General features: G+C 39.1%; 2 protein-coding genes across 2 annotated transcripts; one reads left to right on the top strand and one right to left on the bottom strand.

Moving 5' to 3' along the window:
- The first annotated feature begins 2,793 nt into the window (after positions 1-2,793).
- Positions 2,794-5,585, top strand: syt19 (synaptotagmin XIX). Its single transcript, XM_027003925.2, has 6 exons — positions 2,794-2,965; positions 3,180-3,256; positions 3,782-4,165; positions 4,537-4,656; positions 4,849-4,960; positions 5,278-5,585. The coding sequence occupies exons 1-6, from the start codon at positions 2,794-2,796 to the stop codon at positions 5,583-5,585; spliced, it is 1,173 nt and encodes a 390-aa protein (XP_026859726.2).
- A 6,638-nt stretch (positions 5,586-12,223) lies between these two features.
- Positions 12,224-25,464, bottom strand: chka (choline kinase alpha). The gene is made up of 12 exons (XM_027003979.2): positions 25,035-25,464; positions 24,588-24,693; positions 22,861-22,911; positions 19,145-19,258; positions 18,242-18,375; positions 17,475-17,579; positions 17,162-17,220; positions 16,949-17,036; positions 15,609-15,717; positions 15,387-15,493; positions 14,391-14,472; positions 12,224-13,658 (listed from the first exon to the last, which is right to left on the bottom strand). Exons 1-12 carry the CDS (start codon positions 25,265-25,267, stop codon positions 13,599-13,601), a joined length of 1,248 nt encoding a protein of 415 aa, XP_026859780.2. The 5' UTR covers positions 25,268-25,464; the 3' UTR covers positions 12,224-13,598.
- Positions 25,465-25,744: the final 280 nt, after the last annotated feature.

The following is a 25,744-nucleotide window of genomic DNA, read 5'->3' as shown; positions in this document are numbered from 1 at the left end:
ACCAAAAAAACTTTCGGATATGTTACATTGAAATTCTCTCGTAAAGGCAGGAAAGTAACGGCAATTCTGAAATTAACCACTAGAGGCGTACTTGTAAGGCTCTGATACTGCGGGTCTGCAAATAGACCCGCAAATAGTCTGCAATTTAAAAAAAAACAAAACATTTTTTAAATCGGTATTATTTAACTCAACAGTAAAACGTTTACTCAAAATCTTCATATTCCAGACCATGTCTTGCACTGGCTTTAAAGATGCTTTTTGCATTAATAGCATTTAGCTGACACTTTTATCCAAAGCAACATACAATTATGACTGAGTACAACTTGAGCAATTGAGGGTTCAGGGCCTTGCTCAGGGGCCCAACCGAGGCAACGGCGGTGCTTACATCTAATAATCTCACACAATCTCAGCCCATCAGATCAATATTCTAGTTAATGTTCCCTAACCTGAACATATGTTTGGCTGTACAATCAGAGCTTGGTGCTGTCTGACATGCTGTGCTTCTGATGTTAAAGAATGTACTGGCATGGGTATCCACAGGGTGACAGTTATCAACATGAGCTCATTGCTGGGCTCAGTGGAGCTCAACTGGGGTGAGTGTACCAGCATACAGAGCATCAAGTGTATGAATGTGCCTGGGCCGCCTGCATTTCACATGCTGACCAGTGCTTGGACCAGTAGACCTGGAGACAGACGGGATCCTCTGTATGGCCATCCATCCAGGCTGGGTCCTCACCAGTATGGGGGCACAACAGGTAAAGCCTTGCCTTCACTGCTCAGTGGGGTTCAAGTAAAGGAGTAGGGTAGTTTTATAAAGCATGTTTAATCAGAAAGTCATAAAGGACACAGCAAAAGCGTCTTTCCCTTGCTGAACTGTGTTGCTCTAGATCTGCTCCTGCTTACTGTTCCTATGTCCCTTTTCATAGCCTACATCAAACATGCCTTTCCCATCATGCTCCTACTGCCACCTTGTAAAAGATTTGCTTTTAATTTTACTGTTCTGCCCACAGGCCCCCTAAGCACAGAAGAGATCATCACCTCTGTCTGGGATGTGATTGGAGGCTTGACTGCAAAGGATCACGGCTCATTTTTGCATTACACTGGTGAACGATTGGCAATATATGTTATCAAACCAAAGTTTCCTGTATTATTAGATGCATAATTGCATATGTAGTTTAAGGTTTAAGTCGTGCTTTATTATTATTATTATTATTATTTCAGGAATTATAAGATTGAAGAACATGCAGAATTAACCTTTTAAATGTAGATTTAATCTTTTTAATCTTTTTTTGGGATTTGTTCAGTTGTAGATTGTAGATTTGTCCAGGCGTATAATGTGCAATATACTGTAAAGCACCAAGAAGTTTACAAGTTGATACAAATTATATAAATTAATTTTCATCACAGATATTTTTGTTCATCTCTTTCTGCACTTCAGATAAGTGTGATCCCGGATGTGTAATGATTAGGCAAATAGTGCAATGTTTTGTAGAGAGCTTTTCTTATTAAAAACTGATGCGATGGGTGTTTTGTTATTCTGTTGCATGTGACCTGTAAAGTGAACATTGTCATAGGTAAGAATGTTTGCTAGCAAACAAAGACAGAAAGGCCTCTTGCCACATGTTGAGCTAGCATAATCTCCAGCCTAAGTCTGTTTCCTGTTTGTGGCAAATAGGGATGCAGAAATAGTGCATGAGGACATTCTCTATTGTTCCTACAGCAGGTGGGTTTCGGTGTCACTTACGTTAGTTTAGGCCTTGAAAACTTCATTGGACTTTCTAAGATACAAAGTGTGATTTTGTAATAGTGTGGAATGAAGGCGAATTTATGCAATGAAGGTTCTTAATACAGATTTGTGTTTTTTTCTAAGAAAAAGTACTAAAATATTTGAAAACATTCCTGATAAAAACCCTCGTATTCAACTGTTGACTGTTGAAATGATGTCCAAAACGAGCCCTTCCTTCACAGCGTGTGTATAGATCAGCAGTTCACAAGCACTGCCATAACATCAAAAAAGAATTGAAATAATAAGAACCAAGAAAAGGACTTAAAAGATAAACTTATCAACGAAAGAACATTCATGCATGTTTCACTGAGACATTCTCTAATCTCAAAATTGGATGTTTGCATATTGTGATCAAACAAATGTCAAGCCGCAACTGCATCCCAAGTAGCTGAACAGTCGAGCAGAAAAGAGTAGATTCTTTCTGTAGTGGCTGCAGCAAGCCACTGCGTATATATTCTGGATGAGCTCGGGAATAAGGACAGGAAGTGAGGCTTTCAGGCATGACCAATAAGAAAGTACTCAGACTGGTTTTCAGTTGTGTATTGATAGTCTGTCAGGTGATATCTCCAATCAATGGGAAGATGAACTGAAACTGACGTTCAATAGGCTTTAGCCTACCTACAATCAGAGATATTTTCATTAAAAGGTAAGTGGAGACAGAAATAAACTACATTATGAAGCTGTGGTGTGCACTTTTCAGACATTATTTTTGAAATAGTTATATATTTGTACAGGTTACTCATGCTGCTGTAGGTATTTTTGAAGTTTACTGTAGTTTGTAATGTTTAAGAAATGATGTTGCCTATTACACTGATACAAAATACTGGTTTCGTCTCTTTATCCTTTGTATGTGAATATGCTGCACTACGAAGCATGGAAAAAGTGTCCTTATCACTCAAGTGCCAACTAGGTGCTGTAAATTGCAGTCTATAGTTTGACTATCAAGAAGCAGACAGGGACAGCAGTGTGTGTCTCTTTCTGTCTAAGGCTGTCCATGGCACCAGAACATGCTCCCTGCTATGCTGAAGAGCTTTTTTTGGGACATTCACATACCGCTCACAAAGGAAGTGAAGTACACTATTTTGGGTATTTCTGTCATTCTCTTTCTCGTGGCCTTCTGCATTCTGATATGGCAGGTACACCTATACTGTGTACAGGCACCTGCTTCCAAATACACTGGTATGTTTCAGTTACAAAAACTTTCATTTCAAATATACAATAGGTCAAATTATAACCTTTACTGTTCATTTTTTGTTGACACTGCTGTTGTAAATATAGAAAAGATGTACACTATTAGGGAAGAAAGGCAAGAGAATACTAGGGGTCTGAAAAATAACAATGAGTAAAATCTGTAATTGTATATACATCGTATATATAATAATAACTGTTGCAGGTATTGGCTCACTATTAGACAGCCAGTCTGAGAAGCATGAGAATCTTCAAAATGACTCCAAATCAGTAGACTATAAGGTGAGTCCTTTGAGTCCTAGAACTCTGATCTTCTGTCCAGGTACTTTTCCTTAGTAGGAGATTTATTTCATTTATTAATTTTCATTTATTGACATAATTCTGAGCTTCAAGCTTGTCACACTGTAAGTCCCTGGCCTCTTTCTCCTCACCTCAACCTTGCTTAAACAAGACATCATGTTTGGTTTGTAAATAGGTGTTCCTTAGAACTCATTTTTGCAGTGTTTACCTGGTATTGTTTCCGTCTAGAAAAATTGTTTACCTTGTATGTTTTTCTAGAAAATCTAGAAGAAAAAAACTGTGATAATTAGAGATAATCATGAACTCATATTTTCAAGTGATTAGATTTAAGCCTGTGATTAAAGATGAAAAAATAATCAGTTCAGCATAATTAGATGATTATCGTTATTAAATTAAAGAAACAGATATCAGGCATTCTTGTTAAATACATAGGTTAGGAACAGCATTATACTAACACACTAGGAAACTGAACCACTCAGCCACACTTGCTCCATGTCACTGCCTCAGCTGGAGTCATGTCAGGACAAGACTGAGCAGCTGAGCAACTGCCTGATACGCAGCTCTGAGCTGGGCAGCAGCACGGACAGCCTGGGCGAGACATGCAGGGAGCGTGTGCAGGGCTCACTCCGCTTCTTGCTCTTCTATGACCGGGTGCAGTCACAGCTGTTTGTCACTGTGCTGGCGGCGCGGGAGCTCAGCCGCAGCACATGCCTGTTCGTCCGCGTGCGGCTGCTATGGGCCTCGGCAGAGTGTGAAGAGCCGCACCTAATGTGCGTGCTCCAGGAGTGGCAGACACGCCTGGTCAAGGACTCCTGCAACCCCACATTTAGAGACCAGTTCTCCTGCAAGCTGGCTGAGGAGGAGGTGCCCAGGGTCATGGTCCGGTTCGAGGTGAGGGTGAAAAAGCCAGAACTTGGTTATAAATTTAGACTGTTGCCAGGGAAGGCCTGCAATGCCAGTCAAGGCTTGTACACTTTTTTTCAGGTTTACTGATTTTGTGGCAGATTGAGTTAAAAATATCCTGGAAGAATTTTAACCCAAAGGAGCTCAAGCTCGTATTCACACTGCACTCTATTAGGCCACTTCAGTTTCTCCACAAATTTTGCTTATCACAAAATCTTAGCCAACATTTGATGCTGATCATCCAGCCATATTGTCATTTAAATAAATAAGATCTGAGTTGAAAAATGGAATGCTTTTTGTGCATTATACATTGCACAACCATGTGTATTATTTCTGTATTACATCTGTTGTTCTTTCAGATCAGAGATTTTGATAAATACTCCAGACATGGCATTCTGGGGGAGGTCCGGGTACCTCTGAACAGTCTGAAAATTTCACATCCCTTGAGAATGCTAGAGGACCTACAAAAAGCAAAAAAAGTGAGTCTCTCTCCCAAAAATGCTCCAAAAAGAAAAAGAATTAAAGAGTTAAAACAAGGCCAGATAAACAGGTTGTAAAGTCAACATTCTGAACAAACTGTTGTACAGAGGAAAACATACTGTAACAGCCAGCCTATTACAATTAATGTGAAATATTCCAAGAGCAGATGCCTAGTACTCGTTCACTTTCAGGATATTGTTGGAGAAGTCCTGCTGTCTCTGAGATACATGCCCACATCTCAGAGACTGGAATTGGGAGTCCTGAAAGTCAGAGCACTTTCCCAGTCCAGTAAGACAAAGAGAGGTAAATTATGTCTCCACAAAATTGTAAGGTGAAGAGGGCATTTACCTACAGTACCAGACAAAGGACTGGACACACATGCTTGCTGAGCAGACATATGGTTTATACATATATTTGTTTTTAAGACATATGTCATAAACAAATTTAAGCATAAAGCATTAGATTAAAATGCCTTTAAGACTCAAAAATATACATTCAATCAGGTGTTTCCAATCCTTTTGACTGCTACTGTAATGCATGTTTTCAAAAGTACAGTCAAATGTGGACTTGCTTGGTTATTTCGGGGTGGCACTAAAGTTATATGATCTTTCTGTTTCCAGCACTTTATGCCAGGACCAGTGTTCTGTGCAACCAGTGTAAAATTCGCCACCAGAAAACCTCAGAGAAGATTCACTGTGACGTGACGGTGTTTAACGAAGTCCTGATTTTTGTGCTGCCTGACACACAGATAAGGGAGTGCACCATCAAAGTCTCTGTCTATGAGAGACGCCCTGGCAAGAAATCCTCCAAGCACCTGATTGGTAAGGCTAGTATTGGGAAGGAAAAGGCCAAAGAGGACGAGCACTGGAAATTAATGATGTGGTCACTTCGACAGCCAATTGCGAAATGGCACTTGCTCTACCTATAAAATTCATGCAAAAGAGGAAAGAGGACTTGGGTTTCCACTTATATATATATATATATATATATATATATATATATATATATATATATATATATATATTCCACTTAACAGGGAATATTCATTGTTGTGCAATAAAGAAGTTTGTTGATATTTGTCATAATCTTCAGATCACTGAAGATTTTTGCAAGATGCTCTCCACACTTCTGGGTAAATTTCGCAGTTCTACTGACAGTGGGAAGAAACTGGGAAAATGTCATTGATTTCCCAGGGTTGGGTTGGGCAGACGGCTTTTAAACACTAAAGCCCGCTTTATTCATCCATCACTGCCTGTCTCGCTGCCTGAGTTTCGACACTAGAGGAGGCTGCTACCGCGTGCTAGTGCATTAAGAATGGCTTCCGCCTGCTAGGTGGCGCGATCGTAGCCTGTTTTTACGTTTCAATTGCTTGATCTGGAGTCGTTGCTCTTAATCAGACTGCAGGTGAATACAAGCTGATATCAAAAGTTTGACTCATGCCAGAAATTATCAAGGCTCACCAGATGTGGCCACTGTGCTCAAGGTTGTTCCCACGAGCCCACGTCTCCCCCTCCGAGATGCTGCGATGAAGCAACTACAACCTCCAGTGTTCTCTAAGTAACAGCATGAGAATTACCTTTGAAATGGAAACAACATTCCTGCTTCTGCTTAGTTTATGAGTGCGGTTAAATTTGTTTCTGCATTCTTTCACATATTACATCCTAAACCATTAAAAGGAAATTAATGCTTGAATTAAAGTTTTGTAGTCTAGCAGAACAGAAAGTTGTCATCTAAGCATGAAATTGAATGAATAGTGTTTCTTGAGTTTTGATATATGTCCATTGTATAATATAAAAAAGGCCTAATAACTAACATGTATCTTCCTGTTTGATGTATTTGTCTTAAATCTTGCCAATTCCTACAGGTTTTAACCACTTTTAACCACTCTAGCTAAGGAGTAGTGACTGCAGTGCTCAAGTAAAGTTGTTACTATCCCCATAAAAACGAGTTATTTGCATGGCCACTGCCCTGAACACACTCCAATTATTGGAGTCTTCAGTGGAAAACTTCTAGTAGCACAGGCAGCTATGAAGTCATGTTTTTTTTGTTGTTGTTGTTTTTGTTTTTTGTTGTTGTTTTACGTTATGAGACTGACTTCAACATACCATGTCAACACGCCCACAACCTTTGTCCCATTGTCGGTTTCTGATCTTTAAGGTACCTATAGCATAGTGGCGGGAATTCTGATCTATAAGGTAGTCACGTTCACGTGGTATGGCCCTCCGGGTGCTGTTGGAGTTCTTAGTGGACTGGGTCTCGTGTATAACCACACCTATGTTTAAGCACACACCTGCATCGGTTTACTCTTGTCACGTTTGTATGTATTTAAACCCCCTCCAGTCATTAATCATGTTCACGTTTTTGTTCGCCCTATGTGTGTTCACGTTCTCAGTTTGTGTTATAAGTGAGTGCCGGTGTCTATCGTATGTTAATAAACATTTGTCTTCGTCGAGCGAGTCTGTGCGTCCTGCTCTTTGCCCTGCGGCACTCGGGCCATCACAGGTACCTATATTATAGTAATGGGAATTAGGATATTTAAGGTCATAGCGATGGGAATACCGGCTCTTTTATTTTTTTGTGAGACAGATCATTTGCTCCTCTCAGCAACAAGAGCCCTTTCGGCTTTCAAACGGCTCTTCATTTAGTGTCACTTGTGGCTTTTATATGTCATCCAAATTTAGCAACGGTTTTAACTGTATATGTGCACGTTTCATTTTAATTATTCGATGGAATTACACGTATAGTATAATAACACTAATTATAATAATACAAATTAAATAAACGCAAGTATAACCAGAAAGGGCGGGAGTCCTGTCTGGATCCATTAGCTATATCTGTGCTAGACATAAGGGAAAGGCTTTCTGTTATTTTCGTTTGTAGTTACATGTTTAAACTACAGAAAGGAAAACGGTTGAACAGTAGATTTAATAGAAATATACCTGCAATTTGCTAATGATTGTTTAACGTTAAATTCAAAAAGTTAAACCAGAAAGATTGAATTTGGTTTGTCTTCTTCCGGTGGTAAAATAAAATAAAATAGAATAAAACAAAATGATTTAAAAACGTATTGAGTGCTTCTGCAGTATAGGTTAGCTGTGTTGACATTAGGCGTGAGCGTATTTTTTCCTATCTGCATAACGCACGCAACCTCCATTTATTTCCGGTGACACCTCACTGATTTCGTTATGGATCCATACTTAAACGAATCACATGTAAAAAGAAGTTAACAACGAAACATGAATAGAATGAATAATAACAGAAGAAAGGTGTAACATCTCTATTCAAATGACAAGAGGTGAAGATTTCGTGTTCAGCATTTTGTTCTGACTCTCAGCTGTTATTAGAATCATCTGTTTGTTCATAGCAAGACCTTTAATTTTTGACCTAAAATCTTTCCACAGATGTCCTTATTTGCACTATTTCTATTTTGAACTGCATCTAGGTCTGTTTTACAGATACACTCAGATCCTCCTCCCATACTCTCTATGGTACGCAGTGCAGTGGTAGTCTACAATAGCTGCACCTGCCCCTATGACATCAACTATCTCAATTATTGCAGCAGTTACAGCTAGGCCACTGTCAGTGCAAAAAAAGCCACTTCCACCGAGAGAACGAGAGAGAGAGAGAGAGAGAGAGAGAGAGAGAGAGAGAGAGAGAACGAGAGAGAGAGAGAGAGAGAGAGAGAGAGAGAGAGAGAGAGAGAACGAGAGAGAGAGAGAGAGAGAGAGAGAGAGAGAGAGAGAGAGAGAGAGAGAGAACGAGAGAGAGAGAGAGAGAGAGAGAGAGAGAGAGAGAGAGAGAGAGAGAGAGAACCTTGCTCCTGTTTTGCAGTCCAGTCAGGGCTCTTGTGATAACCATATGCTGCCTCTACATATTTCACTTTGAACAGTACCAAATAATCATAGTGTCTGGCCACCTTCTTTCTCCACTTTCACAGATTTCAGTTTTACACAGCTGTAGCACCAGCTAGCTAAGCATTACTAAAATAGCTAAAATCTGTCTCCCTTGCCTGACTTGACCCAGTAAATGCTGCATGTGGTTTATGAGTGGATAACACTAGAAAGGCTATAAACAAGTCTCCAGCAAGAATGATGCAAATAATCCCAATTATTTAGTGTAGTTACCCTTTCTGCTTGTGCGTGATTTATTTTAGTATGCTGCATTTAAATTGCTTCGTTTTTTGCTCCACTGCTGAGTGAGAAGAGACACCCTGGCTAGAGCCAGTCAAAGCCTGAATAATTTGTCTGGAAGTGGTTCAGGCTGCAGTTTCAGAAACACTGACTATGCGAAGTTGGCTCAGCATACTGTCTTATATAACACTATAGGCCCAGCCTGCAAAGTAGCAGAGGCCAGACCTTAAGTCACAGTTTTTAAAAGAGATCAATAAACCTACAATATCTCAGACAGACCTGCACAAATATTTAAATGCAATGTTTTAAATGAGTATTACTCTGCTCTAAATGCTTGGAACAGGATGTACTAATCTGAGTCATTTGGAATGTAATATAGGGATATAGTTCACAACAGCCCAGCATATAGAGGAACTAAAGGATACCCTAGAGTCATAAAAGGAAACACAGACATATTCTTCCTCTCCTTGTCTGTCAGCATGGACTGGGAAACCTTGGGTTTGAGGAGATGATGTTCATGTTCCTCTCTGCTTCCTGACCACCACTCTCCTGTGTGTGTGTGTGTGTGTGTGTGTGTGCGCGCGCACCAATGTCAGTATCCATGTGTGTGTCTGTCCTCAACAGAATAGCAGAGAGATATAGTACGGCTTTGCTATCCTTCTGCTATGCTTTAGATACACTGATGCTGCCAAATATGCTGCCTTCTCCCTCTTGCACTCTCACATATTTCTCATTCAAGTGGCTGCAGCACTGTGCTCTTGTAATATTGCCTAAGTGCCTCTTCCAGACAAAGGTTACGACTTAAATTATTTAGTCTCTAATCATCTGTGGCTGTCAGCAGAACTGGTACAGTCATAAATAAGGATTAAGGGAATGGGAGACAGAAGGAACAGTGATTAAAAACAGAATGCAGGACAGGGCTAGTCACCATTCTTTCTGTTCTAGAAAAGAGCCCACACCATTCATTCTAGGAATTGCACTGAGCTCTGCAGTGACAGTCTCACATTCCAATCATGGGTGGCCCAAACTTCATTTTGCTCTATATAGTACTAGTACAGTTCATAAATTGTATTTGACACATAGCTAGGTTTACCATAAGGTTTACTGTATGGACAAACAATGTTCATTATCGAGTATATCCTGCTATATGAGTTATGAATTGTAACGGCCCGAGTGCCGCAGGGCGCGGAACAGGACGTACAGACTCCCTCGACTTTGTTAAATGACATTAAAACGAACGACATTGGTGGCACTCACACATAGTAACGACATTGAACATAAACACAAACAGTTAAACCAACAACGAAGACAGAACATGACAGAAGCAAACGACATTAACAATGACCAACACATAGGCATGCACTGATGGAGGTTTAAATAGAAAGACACTCAACAGTAATCCCCATGCAGGTGTGTGCCATCACGGAGGGTGTGGCCACAAACAAGGGTGAACCCCCCTGCATGCTGCAGTCCGTACCACATGAATCGTGGGTGGAGCGTCCCATGACAGTTCCTAAGAAATAGCATCTTATAAAAAGATCACATTGGTTTCATAGAAATGTTCATGAAAATAATTTTAGAGAGTAGCCCCGCAAAATATACAACCGATGACCATTTAAACAACCACAGGCCCTCTGAGTGGCACAGTTCTGGAAATAAACACATTGCCAGTCAACGAACAAATGGGTGATAAAGCTTATCTCAATTCCATTCACCCTGTTTTATCTATTGAATCATGCATTACCTTTCCTGGAGCTGAATGCCGTTCTGACTTGGCACAGTTCAAGTCTGTTCTACGAGTCAAAGATTAAAACCACATAGTTGCAAAACGCTGCCAAGTGTACCTAAGATTGATCAGATTCACACATTGTAGGCAAGGTCAGAGTACGGAGATGCTGTAAACACAAATCAAGTATCGTTAAGTGTGATTACAAAATATACCTGAGCTGCTCAGGACACTCAGGTATGCACAAACAAACAAGAAACAGCTCTGAAAGCCAAAGACCATGGGATGGAGGATGATATAACCTTGAGGTTAGAAATAGTCAAACCTTACTACCAACTTACTGCACAGTGGCCCTGTCCTCTGCCGTGCAGTGAAACCCAGATTTGTGTGTTTTCTGCTACAGAGATTTGCATTCAGTAGTTGACACTTAAGAATTGTACTGGATGACTACTGGCCATTTCATGTAGTGAACAGATGAGTAGTAATAGTTACTGAGGCTTTATGGCCATACAATAGGTGTTCATGCATATGCAAGTGCCTTGTCTTGTGAACTACCCCTCTGCCTTGTGGACACCCCTCTATACAGGGGAATGAAGACTAAACAGTAATGGCAGCAGAAAGAATGTCAGTGCATCGGGTGAATCACATGATATGCCAAAGGAGGCAAACATGACATTGAAACACTGCAGTGTTTTAGTCCACAGAGATTAAAATGCTCTTTCTAGCAAATGTCACCCTGATTCAGAGTGAAGAGTAAATTGTCTATTTCTTCAGTCCTGATTGGTAGATAGTTTAGTTGTCTTAAACTTTGTTCTCTATGGTCCTCTGTCAGTTAGTTCTGAATTACCAGTAAAGGGTATTTCATTTATCCTTAGTAATGACATTGCTGGTGGTACACTGTTTCGACTTCCTGAGGCTGTGGATGAACCACTGGAAAATGTGGCCATTTCTGATCAGACATTAGAGCATGTATTCCCTACATGCTTCATGACTCATGCTCAGGCACGTAAGTTTGATGAGGTGAGCTTGTCAGGAACGTTTTTAGGTAATGAGTCGGTCTTGAATTTAGAGTCTCGGCATCCAGAGCTTCAGAATGAGCAGCCTTTACACCAGGATGATAAATGCGGTTGTATAGATCCTATTAACAGGAATGCTTTGATTGCTTCTTATCAAATCAACAATACAAATATACAATCCACAATTAATGCCCTGGTGGTGTCATAATAATTATATACAACTAGAAACAAACACTATACAAGGTCTGATTCAGTACTGAGGTATGCATTGCATTTTACTGGATAGGGAGATATATTTAACTGTTCATAGTTCAGGAAGCTTTCAAGTTTATGTTTAAACTGTCATGTTTAATTTCAGAAGTGGGGTGAGGACAGGAAAAATTGAGGACAGGAAAAAAACTTTTTTTTGCATGTTTCTGTTTATTAGCAGAGCATTTGTTATTACAGAACAAGAATAATTCCTTCTGTTTATTAAGGAGTATAGTGGAACTACATTTCAGTACATAGAGAGCAAAATGTAGAGTGATTCATAATCATCCTGAAGGTTTGGACATATGTGAAGGTTTCTTAGTTGATCTGGGAGCTTGAGGGCCAATATGTTATGCATAATTACATTTGCTCAATTACAGCTTTTTGTTTTTTCTACTGGCCATTAAATTATTGTTTATGGATGCCACTAAATTTGCAGAATGTATATTCACTGCTTGGAGATTTGACATGTGAAAGATGTGAAAACAGAACAAGTCATTAAAATGTTACACCCAAGATCCTAAAGAAAAAGGAATTAAGAACATTTCAGAGTTTTTAAAGAATACAACTTTCTTATTAAGAAAAACACATCTTCCATTAAAGGAAAAAGAAAGTTCCATTTAGAAATACCAGTACTTTTTTTCATAACTGGTACTGAAGAGTGGCATTCACAGTTATGTTAGCAAACGTTTCCAATAAAAATAATAATTACAATCCTAATATGTAAAATAATAATAATTATCCTAATAACGAAACAAAAACAAGCCAACTCCAAGTTCATCACAGTTAAGTAGAAAATATGAAAAACTAAACCAAGAGAACTGTGTTCACTCTCATGTTATTAAACAATAACACATTTAATAATACATTTTGAAAAGAAACATAAAAAAATCACTTACAATCTGACATGTTTAAATGTACTAAACATACTAGTATGTCAAAAATATTTTTCTAAAGGAAAATGTTGTCATTAAGTAAAACATTAAATGTGACAGTACTTCTACGCAGAACCAGTAAGCTAACAGAACTAGCTTCTATGAATCTATGTTCTTCATGGAATAGCACATCTAATGAAGCTCTTTTTTATCAGGTCTACAGTGGTCAGCTCCCAGAGGATGTGTCTATATGCTATTGTTTACCGACCTACTTATAGAAAAATAATAATATAGTCGTTCAAGGAGAAAAAGAAAAATAGTAAACCAATGCCAAAAAAAGGAGTGTAAGACTTCACATAAAAATGGGATGAGTATTAAAGTTTATCCTACCATTGGAAATCATAAAGTCTACAGTGCCAACAGAAGTTGGTCTCTTGTACCACTCTCAAAGGCCATGTTTAGAACCTCAGTTTTTCACATTTCCTAGTACAGGCTGTAAAGATAACCTAGCTGAGTTATTGCCCACAGCAGTAAAAGACATCACACCTGGCAATTCAGCCGATCACTTTCCCACTGAACTGGGCTGAGCCTTGCTTCTAACTGTTAGTATAGTATGTATTTTTCTAACTGCTCATGACTTTGGTGAGTATTTCTATGTAATCTTGATGTTTTATTGATGTTAGTGTATTTTTTCCCCAAAAAGCATTTAGGACCAGGCATGCATATTGAAAATGTGGAGCTTAGGGAGGTTAACACTGAGAAGCAACACATGATGTAGTCTTCAAACACCTGATGGAGAGTTAAAGGTAAGTGGTACTGATTTTGGTTCATGCAGCACTGTAGAACCATTTAGAGTAGCAAGGCATCCCGTTTCTAGTAAACTTGAAAGCCAGATCATAAGCCTCCATCTTGATCATCTCAGACTCTGACCTAATAATCCTTTGTTCAAACGCCAAGCTTCTTTTTGAGCTCAAAGTACGCACTGAACCTGGCCATGGCATAGTCCTGGAGGGCGGGGTGAAGGAGAGCAGATGAGGTCAGGTGGGGCAAAGAGGGGCAGGTGGGGCAAACAGGGGCGGGAGGGGCAGGGAAGAGGGCAACAGGAACGGAAGGAAGACAGAAGAGAGGGAGCAAAGGAGAAAGACAAACTTCAGTCAATTATGTGGATATCATCTTTGTATGCACTATGCAGTTGTCATGTTACCCTGACTGGTAATGTCTGCTGTATTTGATGTGTGTGGTGTTTGTTTGTTTTTTTACATGTTTGTGTAAATGTTACACACCGCATAATTCATAAGTCGTGTTACCCTGAATTGCCAAATGTTTGGACTTGGTTCAGGGCTGTCAGGCAGCACAAACACTGCAGTGGTCATGTGTAAACTTAGCCAAACAAAGGCCTACTAAAGCAACCCACATACACCAGCTAAAATCTGCAGTGTTATTGCCTAAAGGTACCCCTGTGTAAATATACATAAAGGATAAGATCCAGCTAACATCAAAGCTATTATCAGAAAGAAATATTGGATGTTGTAATTCGTTATGTTGATAACATAGATGGGGGACAGCATAAGCTAGAAAATGTGTATTTATCATATTTTACATATTTTACTAGAATCCTTTCATTAATGTTTATGTAGTAAACAGCAAGAGATTAAATCTTAAAAGTGGGACATTAACTGTTGCATTGGCTTGAACTTAAAAAAAAAAAAAAAAGCAAAGCATCTGTCAATAGCTCACCAAGTAGCCAAACTCAATGGTTGATATTTTCGCCTGGATCATTGACCAGAGGCCCCAGAAGAAGTGCGAGGCAAGAGCAAACCTGAGTCAGAAGAGAGGTTTGTTTTAAACACTCTGGAGAGCATGGAATGCTGAGAACTAAAAGCTAGTTTTAGGAGCTGTGATACCTCCCACTACCTCCAACAGCTCCTCCTGAAAATGAGGGCCACTCTTGGACACACTCCAAGACTTCATTTCTCCCTCACCTCACCAGCAGTCTGTATAAAGTGTGTGACGGGCGTAGTTAGGGAGGCTCACCACTGTTCTGCTTTTAGGTGCCCTGGGCTAACGGGTCCTCCGTTTAGAGTCAATAAACTAGCAGAGCAAATAGAAACTCACTCAACCATGTAAGTAATTTATGTAATTTAAAATGAGGCAAATAGTTATAAGTAATAATTGGGTTTTGGGGAAGGCAGTACTAAAAGCAACTAAAATGGAATGGAGTGTGTTGCACCTTACCTGCATTAAAGGAAGGAAGTGCAAGAGCTAGTTCAATTTCTTACTGGCCAATTTTAAAATGCCACAAACATAACAGCCCGTTAAAAAGGAAGTCCCCACATGTGACTTCGATGCATGCAAATATAAACATGACAGTCATGCCTCATTTTTTTGTTGACACATTCTGAGCATACGTCATGAAAAATGCAATAGCAAGTGGGCACTCCATGTTTACGTTTGCCTTTATGTGTAGCTTTTTTTGTTTGTTTGGGAGGTTTCTTGCCAATTTTATTCTTCCATGTATACTAAGCCCTGTAACTCTGATCAGCAGACTTGGGAATGAAAAGTTGCCCTGCTACTTGTTGCTTCTTGATAATTTAATAAACCAGTACATTAGCACATAAAATGACCATTCTATTTATTCTGATATTTACTCTGGCAAACAGAATTAAACCGGCAAATTTTCTAAAATTTGGCAGTCAGAGTGTTTAAATTCTTCCAATAGCCAATACAAGTTACCTGTTAATTTCCACCAACATGTCCTCTCTCAGTTTTTGTTGATCTTCATCACTTAAGTTTTCTAGTCCTGAGTCGGATTCTGACAGATAGGTTTTGATGAAATACATCTGCATGAAAATAAAATAGTCAATGTCATCATATTCTGTGGAGCCATTCCAAGTGCTCTACAAATGTACACTCTTAGCATATTACTCGGAGTGACAAATGTCCAACATCTCCTACCTGCTCATCTTTGGTAGGATAATTGTTGGTGCTGGCTTTAAAAAATGGAGACGTGTCACAGTTGTAGTCATACATCCACTCACAGAAGAAGTTTCCAATGTCAAATCCCCTATAAGACAAAGGAGTGAGCCCTTTGAAATGACTTTCACATTGCACAACATCTGGTGCACATATTTGCAGGGTTTATTTTCTATCATCAGGGTTTCGTTTCTACACACGTAGGACACAGTAAGCATAACGCAATTTTTAAAAAATATATCGCACATGTAATTTATTTCGGGCTTTGTATGGTCTTTTTTGAACCAGCACATGGAACAGTCCAGCCATCTCAAAAAAGATAAAAACCTGACTCTGGCTTTTAAGGAGTACAGACAGAGCCAGATGAACTGCAGATCAGTTGGCCAGCCACCCAAGCTCAGCACGTATTTGAATAAGGCATGCAGCTGCTGTGGAAACCCAACAAAAGAAGGCACAGGACAGGTGCAGAGGTTGCGAGAGGTACTCAGTCTATGACAGCTCATGAGATAAGCCTGTGTGCATGGATGGGAAAATAAATCATGTCCATCCATGCATGGTTATCTCAAGACTTTGACACTCCAAATAGCTCATTTTCTAGACCCCCCTTGTTTTTAAAAAAAACAACACTTCTGTTAACAAAAACAAAAAACCCACACTACCCACAGAATACTGGAAACTTGGATGTCCATGTATTCTGGGTGACACCTGATCCATCTATTGGGACAGGTGTGGGAATGTTAAGTGTCATGACAAAAGTGTTTTGATTGGGCCAGTGGGTTGGGTGCCAGAGAATTCAATGTCTGGAAGTCTGTTCCAAGAAATGGCACAGCCTAAGCATTCCAAGCATATCAGAGTAAGCACTCGGGAATAACAGCAGAGGAAACTGAGATATCCACTACTTCTGAATTCACTAGCTAAGGATCCAAAAATAAACATACAAGATCTCAAAGAATTGAAAAGAAGAGCTTTGAAAGAAGCACATTACCCATCTCCTCTGTGTCCAGTACTATATCACGTACAGTCTGGCCCATTACTTAAAAGGTATGCCCATAAAAGATGACAAAGCAGACAGTGATCTGGTAAGAGTACGACTTGCTTAATTTGCTGCCAAAACAATCACCAGTGTCTTTTCAGATCTCAAGTGGCAGGCAAGTAGTGAGGAGTTGCACTGCCAATGTTTTTATCCAACCATTCTAAGATGAGTCCATTCAGGAAAATTACTGAGGCCATTACCCTGTCAGGACTTTATATTCAAAATTTTCTAGGGCATACTGGTGACTGAATCAGCAAATGTACTTCAGCACTTACAGAGGCTTACAGACCTGTAGTTGTAGCTGCTGTACTCAAAGTCAATAAGCATGAGTTTCTGTTTGTCCGTGTCGTCATGGCCACTCAGGAGAAGAATGTTTCCTGTGTACAGTCACAATGATGAAAAGGCTAATGAAAACAGCACTAAAAGACCCTACATTTAGGCTAAAATAGCACTCAAGTATCTTTTTCTGCCTTTATTTTACTCTTATTGTTGCTATATTTACCTTCTTGTAGGTCATTGTGGCAGAAAACAACAGGGGAAGGGGTGGATTCCAGTAGACACCTAAACAGTACAGTCATCAGTTTAATTTCCCATATTTAAGAAAGCAGAACTATTCAGCACAATTAACAGGTTTTAGTGAGTTGCCTTGTTCTCCGCCAATGACGATTCTCCTTCACAAAAAAAACTGTTATGGGCATGTACTATTTAAGGAAACTATTTGACTATGTTAAGCCTAGTAAATACTCCAAGCTGTCCCATGTCTGCATGCAGGGTGTGCTAAAATTGCATGTATACATTCCCATTGTCTGCTTTACCTGAGGCTTTCCATTTCCTGAGGCAAGTTGTGGCTCATAAGGCAGGTGAACTTGCGCAGGTGTGTCTCTCTGGTGAAGGTCAGCCTTTGCACTTGACTCATGTACCTATGTAGTGGGGTAGGACCAAATGAACAATCATGAGGTACAGTAGCTCACTGGAGCAACAGTCAGACCATAAACACTCAATCAGTTATGTAAGGGAGAGGTTGCCAACCATGTTCAAATTTTATGTTATGTGCCAGCTATGTTCTAGCTACGTTCTAGCTTATGTTTTAGCTATGAAACATCTGAGTCAGGAAATTCATGTTATGTTCATGTTAAGTTGCTGATTGTTTGGGACATGGGATACAACTCCTAAACACCCAGTGCTGGGTATCCTCAAAGACTGGATTGTGAACCTCTCACATGACAGTGGAACTATCACCTCAACATAATCTCAAATTGCACTCAGCCCTTGCTGAAACTGCTCTAAAATCAGACCATTAATGAGGTGACTGGATAGGCTAAATCTCACTACACCATACTTCTTCTATTTATAGCCTGGCTAGAAACACTTTCCGGTCAGTAAAAGTTAAAGTTGGTGTGTTAACCTATGCTGACAGTGTTGCAATGTTTGTTTCTTCGCTTTCCAGCTCTCATTCATATAAATGTTACCTCACTGTCATCTGGAATAAATCGTGCAGAAACTTGTTTATGTAACATCTCAACTCAGGTCGAATTAACAAATATCTTGCACAAATCAGAACCAAGTTTATGAGGTGTCTTACTTTTTCATGGTGCCAAACAGCCATTTGGGCTCTTTGTTGAAAGGCATCCTCATCTGGTGGAACCTGGCGATTTTCTCTGCAATCTCAGCAGATATGCTGGGAATTCTCAGCTCTTCAGTGTTGAGCTTCCTGCTCTATAAACACAGAATAGGCAGAGTTTGGAGGGATAAAATAATGATTTTGTAATTTGCATCAAGAACATCAGATAGTATCTTGTGTAATCATGAATATATACATATAAATTATCTCACAGTCCTCATGCAGTTCTTGGAAAAATAACTATGATGCTGGATTAATTATAATTCATTTTAATACGCAAAATCCTGAATACATGTCATACATTTAATTAGAATCATTTTTTCTTAATGTGTTAAAAATATGAAAAATAATGCTATCTGTGAATCATACAGAATATAATTTTTCTTTAAATATAATTAGAATAAAATGCAGATTCTTGCATGCATTAACAAAATATAGAGTAACAGTATGCCTGGTAAACACACACACAAACACAAACACACACACACACACACACACACACACACAGCAAAACTGTTATATTCTTGCTTCATTTTGCGGTCTATCAGTATGAAGCAATATAAAACTTATATTCAGTCTGTATACTACATATTTTTAAGATTCTGTTGTTAGCCTTGGGGAAAAAAATTGGATGGCCACAAAGCTGAAATTTCTTGAAAAGGGAATAAGTGCACAAGTAGACCAAAACATGCTCACACGCCCAGCTCAGAAATGTCAACAATGCACGTTCAATGCAAAAACATGAGACAAACAATGTTATCCTGAGCCAGTTCTGAATGCAGCCACACACATCTATGCACGCCAACATTTCAACCAGTCACTGCTGTCTGATTGATAGCTATGGGTCCACACTGCAACACTCACTGGAATATACTGTTCCAGTCTCCCCTGGGGGAAGATGCCATAAAGCTTAGGTCCCAGCTGCCTCTCGGCCAGGATGGCAAACATCACGCTCTCCAGGACCATAGCCTCTGCTCCCTGCAGACACACAAACATACACACGATTAAAAATATGCTCAGGGATTAAACAAAAGGTGCAGCTCTGCAGTCTGCTCACTACATCTCCCACACCTCCCAAAGTAGGTCAGTAAGAACACCATCTTTGATTGGTATGTCAATAGTCATATGACTAGGGTTGATACTTTGGATGAAGACAGGCTCTGACAGAACTGTGGGACTTTGTTCGTTGTGGCTGTTAATGCTGATTATCTTAGGAAATGGGGTTAGTAGAAAGATGTTTGATAACATTCTTCCTTCAACAGGATGGCAACACATTTATAAAAAAGCCAATGGTTTGCTTTTAATGGATTTGATGTCCAGTATAATATGTAGCACAGTGGAATGAAAGTAATTGAATGAAGTAATGAATTAAAGAATCAATTAATTAAAATGGACTGAGATTCTCTTAGTATTGTCTTCATTTAACAACTTGTCATGATGTAATTATTTCAGTGAAATAAGCTTTTTTTTTTTGGTTGAGGATGTTTGTTAAATGTGAATTCATTGGCAGTGCAAGAACAAGATGAGTGGGGGAAAAAACAGCATCTCCAAGAAATAAGGGAAACCATTGTGAGGGGAGGTGCTAAACTTGGCAAACACCTCTGGCTTTTAATTCTGCCTTCTTAACTAAGTATGACAATAGGCCTTTTCAAAAGAGCCTCAAAATTGTACTTGAATGTCAAATACACAATTTCCCTCATATTTTTGAGAATACACTATATGTAAACAAATATACCAATACCTTTAACATCACAAAGGAATATAATAATGTTGGTGTGGGAATCTGAAACTCTTTTGATAAAGACAGCTACATATATATACAGACATAATTACTGTGACAGCCTATGTGCTGTGCATCCGGTGAATGAAAACAATATTGATCCAGTTATGTCTATGGTCTCCATGATGAGGAGCTGCAGACTGTATTAAGTAATGTATTATGTAATGTGCTACAACAGTACTGATGCAGTAGTACTAAAATGAAAATATTCATATTTTCATAGTCTCTGTTTTAGTGATTGTCCTGGCAGACATTTTGTGTTTGTTACTCACATAGAATGCAAAGAATATTAAGGAAACATAACCCAGGCTGCTCTAAAATAAGTGAAGAGCGCCCAGGTGAAAATCAGACATTTTTATAACAAATATTGCTTATATGTGTTGATGTTTTGCTGCCATTCTTTATTGCAAGAACTGAAATCAAAGCATTTACTTAGGGGGGAAATGTGACCCAGATTTTAACTGAGTCCTTCAGTGCCCATGTGTAACAGTGTCCTCTTCAGCAAAGCCAAACAGGAACACCAGGTCCTGTGCACCAAGCCCCTCCACACGGAAGGAAACTGTGCTTCCTCAAAATGCATGCACATTTGGAAATAATATTCAACTTGAATGGCTCAGATTTCAAGGAGAAATAAGTTGTGTAAAATAATATTGAGGTAGGGGGAACAAAAAGGGGTATGAAATTGGCTGAATAAATTTATGATCTGTGGTTGTCTATAGCTTGCATGCTGCTTCCCATGCTGTCTCACACTCCCATTTATTAATCATGTCCTGCTGAGGACATCTGGAGATGTGCACATGATGTGGAAGGGGCAGACCTTTCACTGCAAAGTCTCATGGGAAGATTATGGGTTTTCATCTTTTAATTATTGCTCGTTGCTGTAACATTTAGTTTAAATGTAATCGTGGGGTTTTTTTTACACTCTTGTAATTAGTAAATGATTTTTACTCCATAAACAATCTGCTTTCTTTTAATTCTTAATGTTATTTACAGGACTGTCATTGAGTGTGTTAACCACACCTGCTGCAGTGCTGCTCCTAACTGCTACAGCAACATCCAACCTTGCTGGAATGCGGTGATCACTTGTTAGAAGTTGTGCGATGTCCACAAACTAAAAATACCACATACACAAACAACCACCCACCAGTTATTTGTTGAGTAGTCTTGCCAAAATGTTAATATGCACAATTTTAAGCATTGTTTCCAGTTTGTGTCTTTCCTGGTTTTCCTTGGCAGCTGTGTTTTTGATAACAACTCCGGATTCTGTTCTGGATTGTTCAATGTGGAAATCAGGGCTTGGAGTACTTTTGTCTACAAACAGCCTGCATGACCTGCACTGGTACAGCATACAGACATGCTTTTGTAAATTAATGTTTTCCTAGCTGGTCTTTTGCAGCATCACAATGGTATATTGCATTAGACTTTTGATTCTAATTGTATGTATGTATAAGAGAAGGCAAATATAATTCAACTAGAGCTCAATTTTATGGTGCTGCCTAGTTAGACCAGAATGTAAAAACAACTTGTATTGTTTTGCTAGTGTTGCACAATCATTTGTCATGGCAACCTCCCAAGTAGGTAAGAAGTCAGTCAGTAATCATGTAATAAAAACATGCATATTTAATTGTCACTATCACTGCCTATGAGGTTGGTTCTCAGGTAACACCTGCACCGATGCTTGTTTAAACTCCCTCCAGTCTCTCTGACTAAAGCAGTGGCCATGTGACTTCATGGCAGGACAGCAGCTGTAGGGTTTTTCCACTAGGGTTTTTCGTACCTCTTAAAACATGAGCTATAAGTGAATTAGTCATGCAGATCAGACGAATTATTTAGCAGCGAAGTAGACAGATGCAGCATCCACTATGCAGTAAAGGTCTAATACAGTGCAGTGGCTGTGAAACTAAGAGTTAATAACATGCAGTTTGAGTGGATTACAAGCAATATAATGAGAGACATGGGGAATTGGTAGTCCTGGTCAAACATATGCAAAACAGAAAACATGCAAACTAGGGAAACTGAAATCCACCGTGGGCAGATAAAAAAATTATTGGATGCCTGGCAGCAGACAGCAGGGATAAAGCTGGATAATATTGTAATACCTATAGCAGTTCCTATGTGCCTTTGGTGGTAGTAATACAACTATGAGAGTTTCCCCTGGGTCAAAAGATGAATACAGCTTTTGCATGTTTAGGTCACAAATTTTTACTCATTGCTGCTTAACGGTAGGAGGAATTACTATGAGATATTACAAAAAAGCATCTTCTTTCTATTTCAAAAAGAGCCTCTTAATTGACAGTTAGCCTTTCTGTTAAGTGTCTTTCTCCGGTTGTATCAAACTAGCATAAGAGAACTGAATAATGGCAATACCAAGTACGTTTATGGAAAAACTGAAAATGTTATGGTTTAAGAAATCACAGCAATGGTGATGACCTATAGCTATCAGCCACGTGCTGAGAATGAATAATCACAAAAATAGCAAAAGCACTGTTAAAATGGTCATGATAAAAGTCATACACTGTTAATGTTTTGAAAGGCATAGGGGAGAAAAGAAGAATATTTACAAATCTGCCAGCAGTAAACAGAGGTGTTATACTGGGAGCCATGACCTTCAGTCATATTGGTTTGCGTTCATGTTCAATTCTATCCAGTATCCATGGGTGGCAATGCTGTTAAAATTAATGTTTTTCTAAAAGATCCTTTGGGTTTAAGAATCCTTATCAATATATATTCAAATATTACACATAAGATCCCAAGTTCAAAAAAAGAAAGAGAAGGAAGTCTTTTGCCATTTATTACTTACTTGAAAGTCAATTTTGTTTGACTGTCTGGATTCCCCTTTATTACAGGACATCTAGGAATGAGAGAAAAAGCAAACACTAACCATCAGTGGTGGACAAAGTGGTGGATTTTTTTCCCCTCTTTTTTCGACAGCCATTTGATCATCACCACAAGGAGGCAGCAACAGCCGACGAAAAAGACCATTAAAAAAACAAGACCATCTCCAAAAAACCAAACAAACAAAAAACACACTCTGCCATGTCTCTGGAGGCACAGGGAAAGTCATTTTTTCAACAAAATCCATTAAAAAACAAACAAGTTTTTGTTTTTGTTTTTCCTTTATGGTTCTCTGTGATTTAAGAATTTATTAAGCAGGTTTATAACTACAATTATCAAAACCATGTTCCAGCTGACTGATTCATAAACCATACTCGAATAATCCATTAGCTACCATTTTAGCAGAAACAAATTTAAGACAGTAAGAATCTTGGTAACCATACTGCAGTGCACTATTCTTCCAGTGGCAGTGCAATGATGAAAAAATAAATCAAAGTCTCTTTTTACTGTTTTACAGGTCACACACACACACACACACACACACATATATATATATATATATATATATATATATATATATATATATATATATATATATATATATATATATATATATATATATATATATATATATATATATATATATATATATAAGCAGACAGAACATTTCAGCCTGAGCAATACGCACAATAAGGCTCAGTGTCCTAATGCTTACATTTTACACATAATATGCGAGAACTTGGTTGAAGACAATGCTATGGCTTCAGGGATCTAATACTGTACCGTGACTGGCATGGTGGGATCACCTGGAAACAAGAGTGCTCAAGGCACGCTCCTTTGGCAAGCCTACGGCAAAGAAGACACGCATGTACAGCCATGGAGGTACATCACCCAGCAAACACGGCAGTCCTCATTCACACACCAGCATGCAGACACATACTTGCTTGCATATGCTTTCTTACACAGACACATGCACATACCTGTGCACACATTCACACGCACACTCTGCCTTTCTCATTCAGAAATACATTTACACCCCACCCTCTTGTAATGACTTTTAGTCATGAATTCTTGTGGAAACACCTTAATAGCAAATACAATTCATGGCTTTATAGTTCTAGAATAAAAACTCTGATGCTTTTAAAGAAATATCGGAATAGTGCTATCTGTTATTCATCAAAACAAACCTTTTTTTTACCAAATAAACATACAATCAATCATGTGGATTAATCAACTGGCCAAACCCACTAGACCGAGCTGTCAATTACCGAATAGAACGCGGGCAGATATTTTGCTCAAAGGCACATACCTTACAAATCACTTATTATCTGACATTGAAAGAAGGAATGGAGAGTTGGGTAGGAATAACGTGAATTAAGTATTTCCCACAGTTATCAAACTATACCTGTATTCCATCTATCACAGTTTACATTACATTGTAATAACACGTGCATCCTCAGTCATCTCGCCGATGGATTTGGGAAGATGTATGAACAAAGATTTTTTTCTCCATATTTTAGATAAATGGCAGGCCCCTGGATTCTGTCGACGTGTGTAAAGCAGTCGTATGCATTTAGACCAATGCAACAAAACCATGAGCACAATTATCTAATACACAAATAGAGTGCAGCTAAACAAAGAAAACGTGATCGCGCGATACCGAATAGAACTGCTAGAAAATGGCAAACACACCTGCAAAATTGCTCCGTATAAGCGCAGAAGCACGTTCCGCGGTTCGTCTCCAACGCCCGCCTCCTCCGGTAAAGCGCAGAGAAACAGACTGTTGCTGAGACCCCCCCTAAAATGTGTTAAAGAAAGAAATAAACAAATGAACCAAAATTAACCATTTTACATTACAAATAAATCATAGTAGAAACATTACAGACTAATGATATATGTGCCAACACATTAGATACATCTGGTTAAGGCATGATCAAGAAACTATCAAAAGCATAAGACGCCCTATAAATGTATAGTTACAATCAATAATGGATGCTAACCCAAGATTGTTAATTGGATCATAATTACTTACATGTCTCTTATTAAACCGACGACCGTGCATAGTCGTTAACAGAGAACACATCCAAAACATCTAGAATAGCTCTCAGGAATGCGCACATAATGTACGAAGTAGCCTACCTGATAACTGTGATCTGAAAATCATCTTCATCGATCGATTTCCAAGCTCCATGAAGAAATTCTTTACACCAGAGATACGCCATATGTTTCGTCTGCTGGTCGGGCTCATTCGGTCGAATATCTTTACATTCGGGCTCAATATCCGGCTGGACTTGGAGTGCATTCTCTGTTACCAAGAAATCCAGTGACATTGAAGGGGAGGATGAGACCCCATTGATTAATTTAGTCTTCATCTCAGGCTAATGTAGGCAACTGCCAAATTTCATGAGACAAAATAAATAAATTCGGGATGGCTATGTGATCTGAAAAAAACGGAGGTTCTACTACAGTGGAAGTTCGCTAGCTAAAGCAGAAGTCGGATATTTCAAACCAGCGATAACAATGAAATTCTTGAAGGGATGGTCGTGCGTGCTGATGTATAAGCTGTGTATGGCGCTTGTAGTGCGCAATCTGTTAAAGGAAAGGGGTGTGGGCTCCGCCCATCGTGATTTCTGATTGGATTATTCAGACACAGCCCCTTGACAGTGGTAATCTTCCAATCTTAACCGTAGACTGTATATGCAGTTTATGATCTTTGTTAAAAATAATTTTTATCTATTCTTGTATTTTAATTTTGCACAGTCTGTCGCAGTCTTTTGCAAAACTGATTTGTGCACTTGTACTGCGCCACTGAACGATAAGAGCTGGGGCGGGGCAGAGGGGCGGAGACG

Source organism: Electrophorus electricus, chromosome 4 (genome assembly GCF_013358815.1).
Source record: "Electrophorus electricus isolate fEleEle1 chromosome 4, fEleEle1.pri, whole genome shotgun sequence".
Taxonomy (NCBI): domain Eukaryota; kingdom Metazoa; phylum Chordata; class Actinopteri; order Gymnotiformes; family Gymnotidae; genus Electrophorus; species Electrophorus electricus.
The sequence above is the reverse complement of the archived record's forward strand: the minus strand, read 5'-3'. Positions and strand labels throughout refer to the sequence as shown.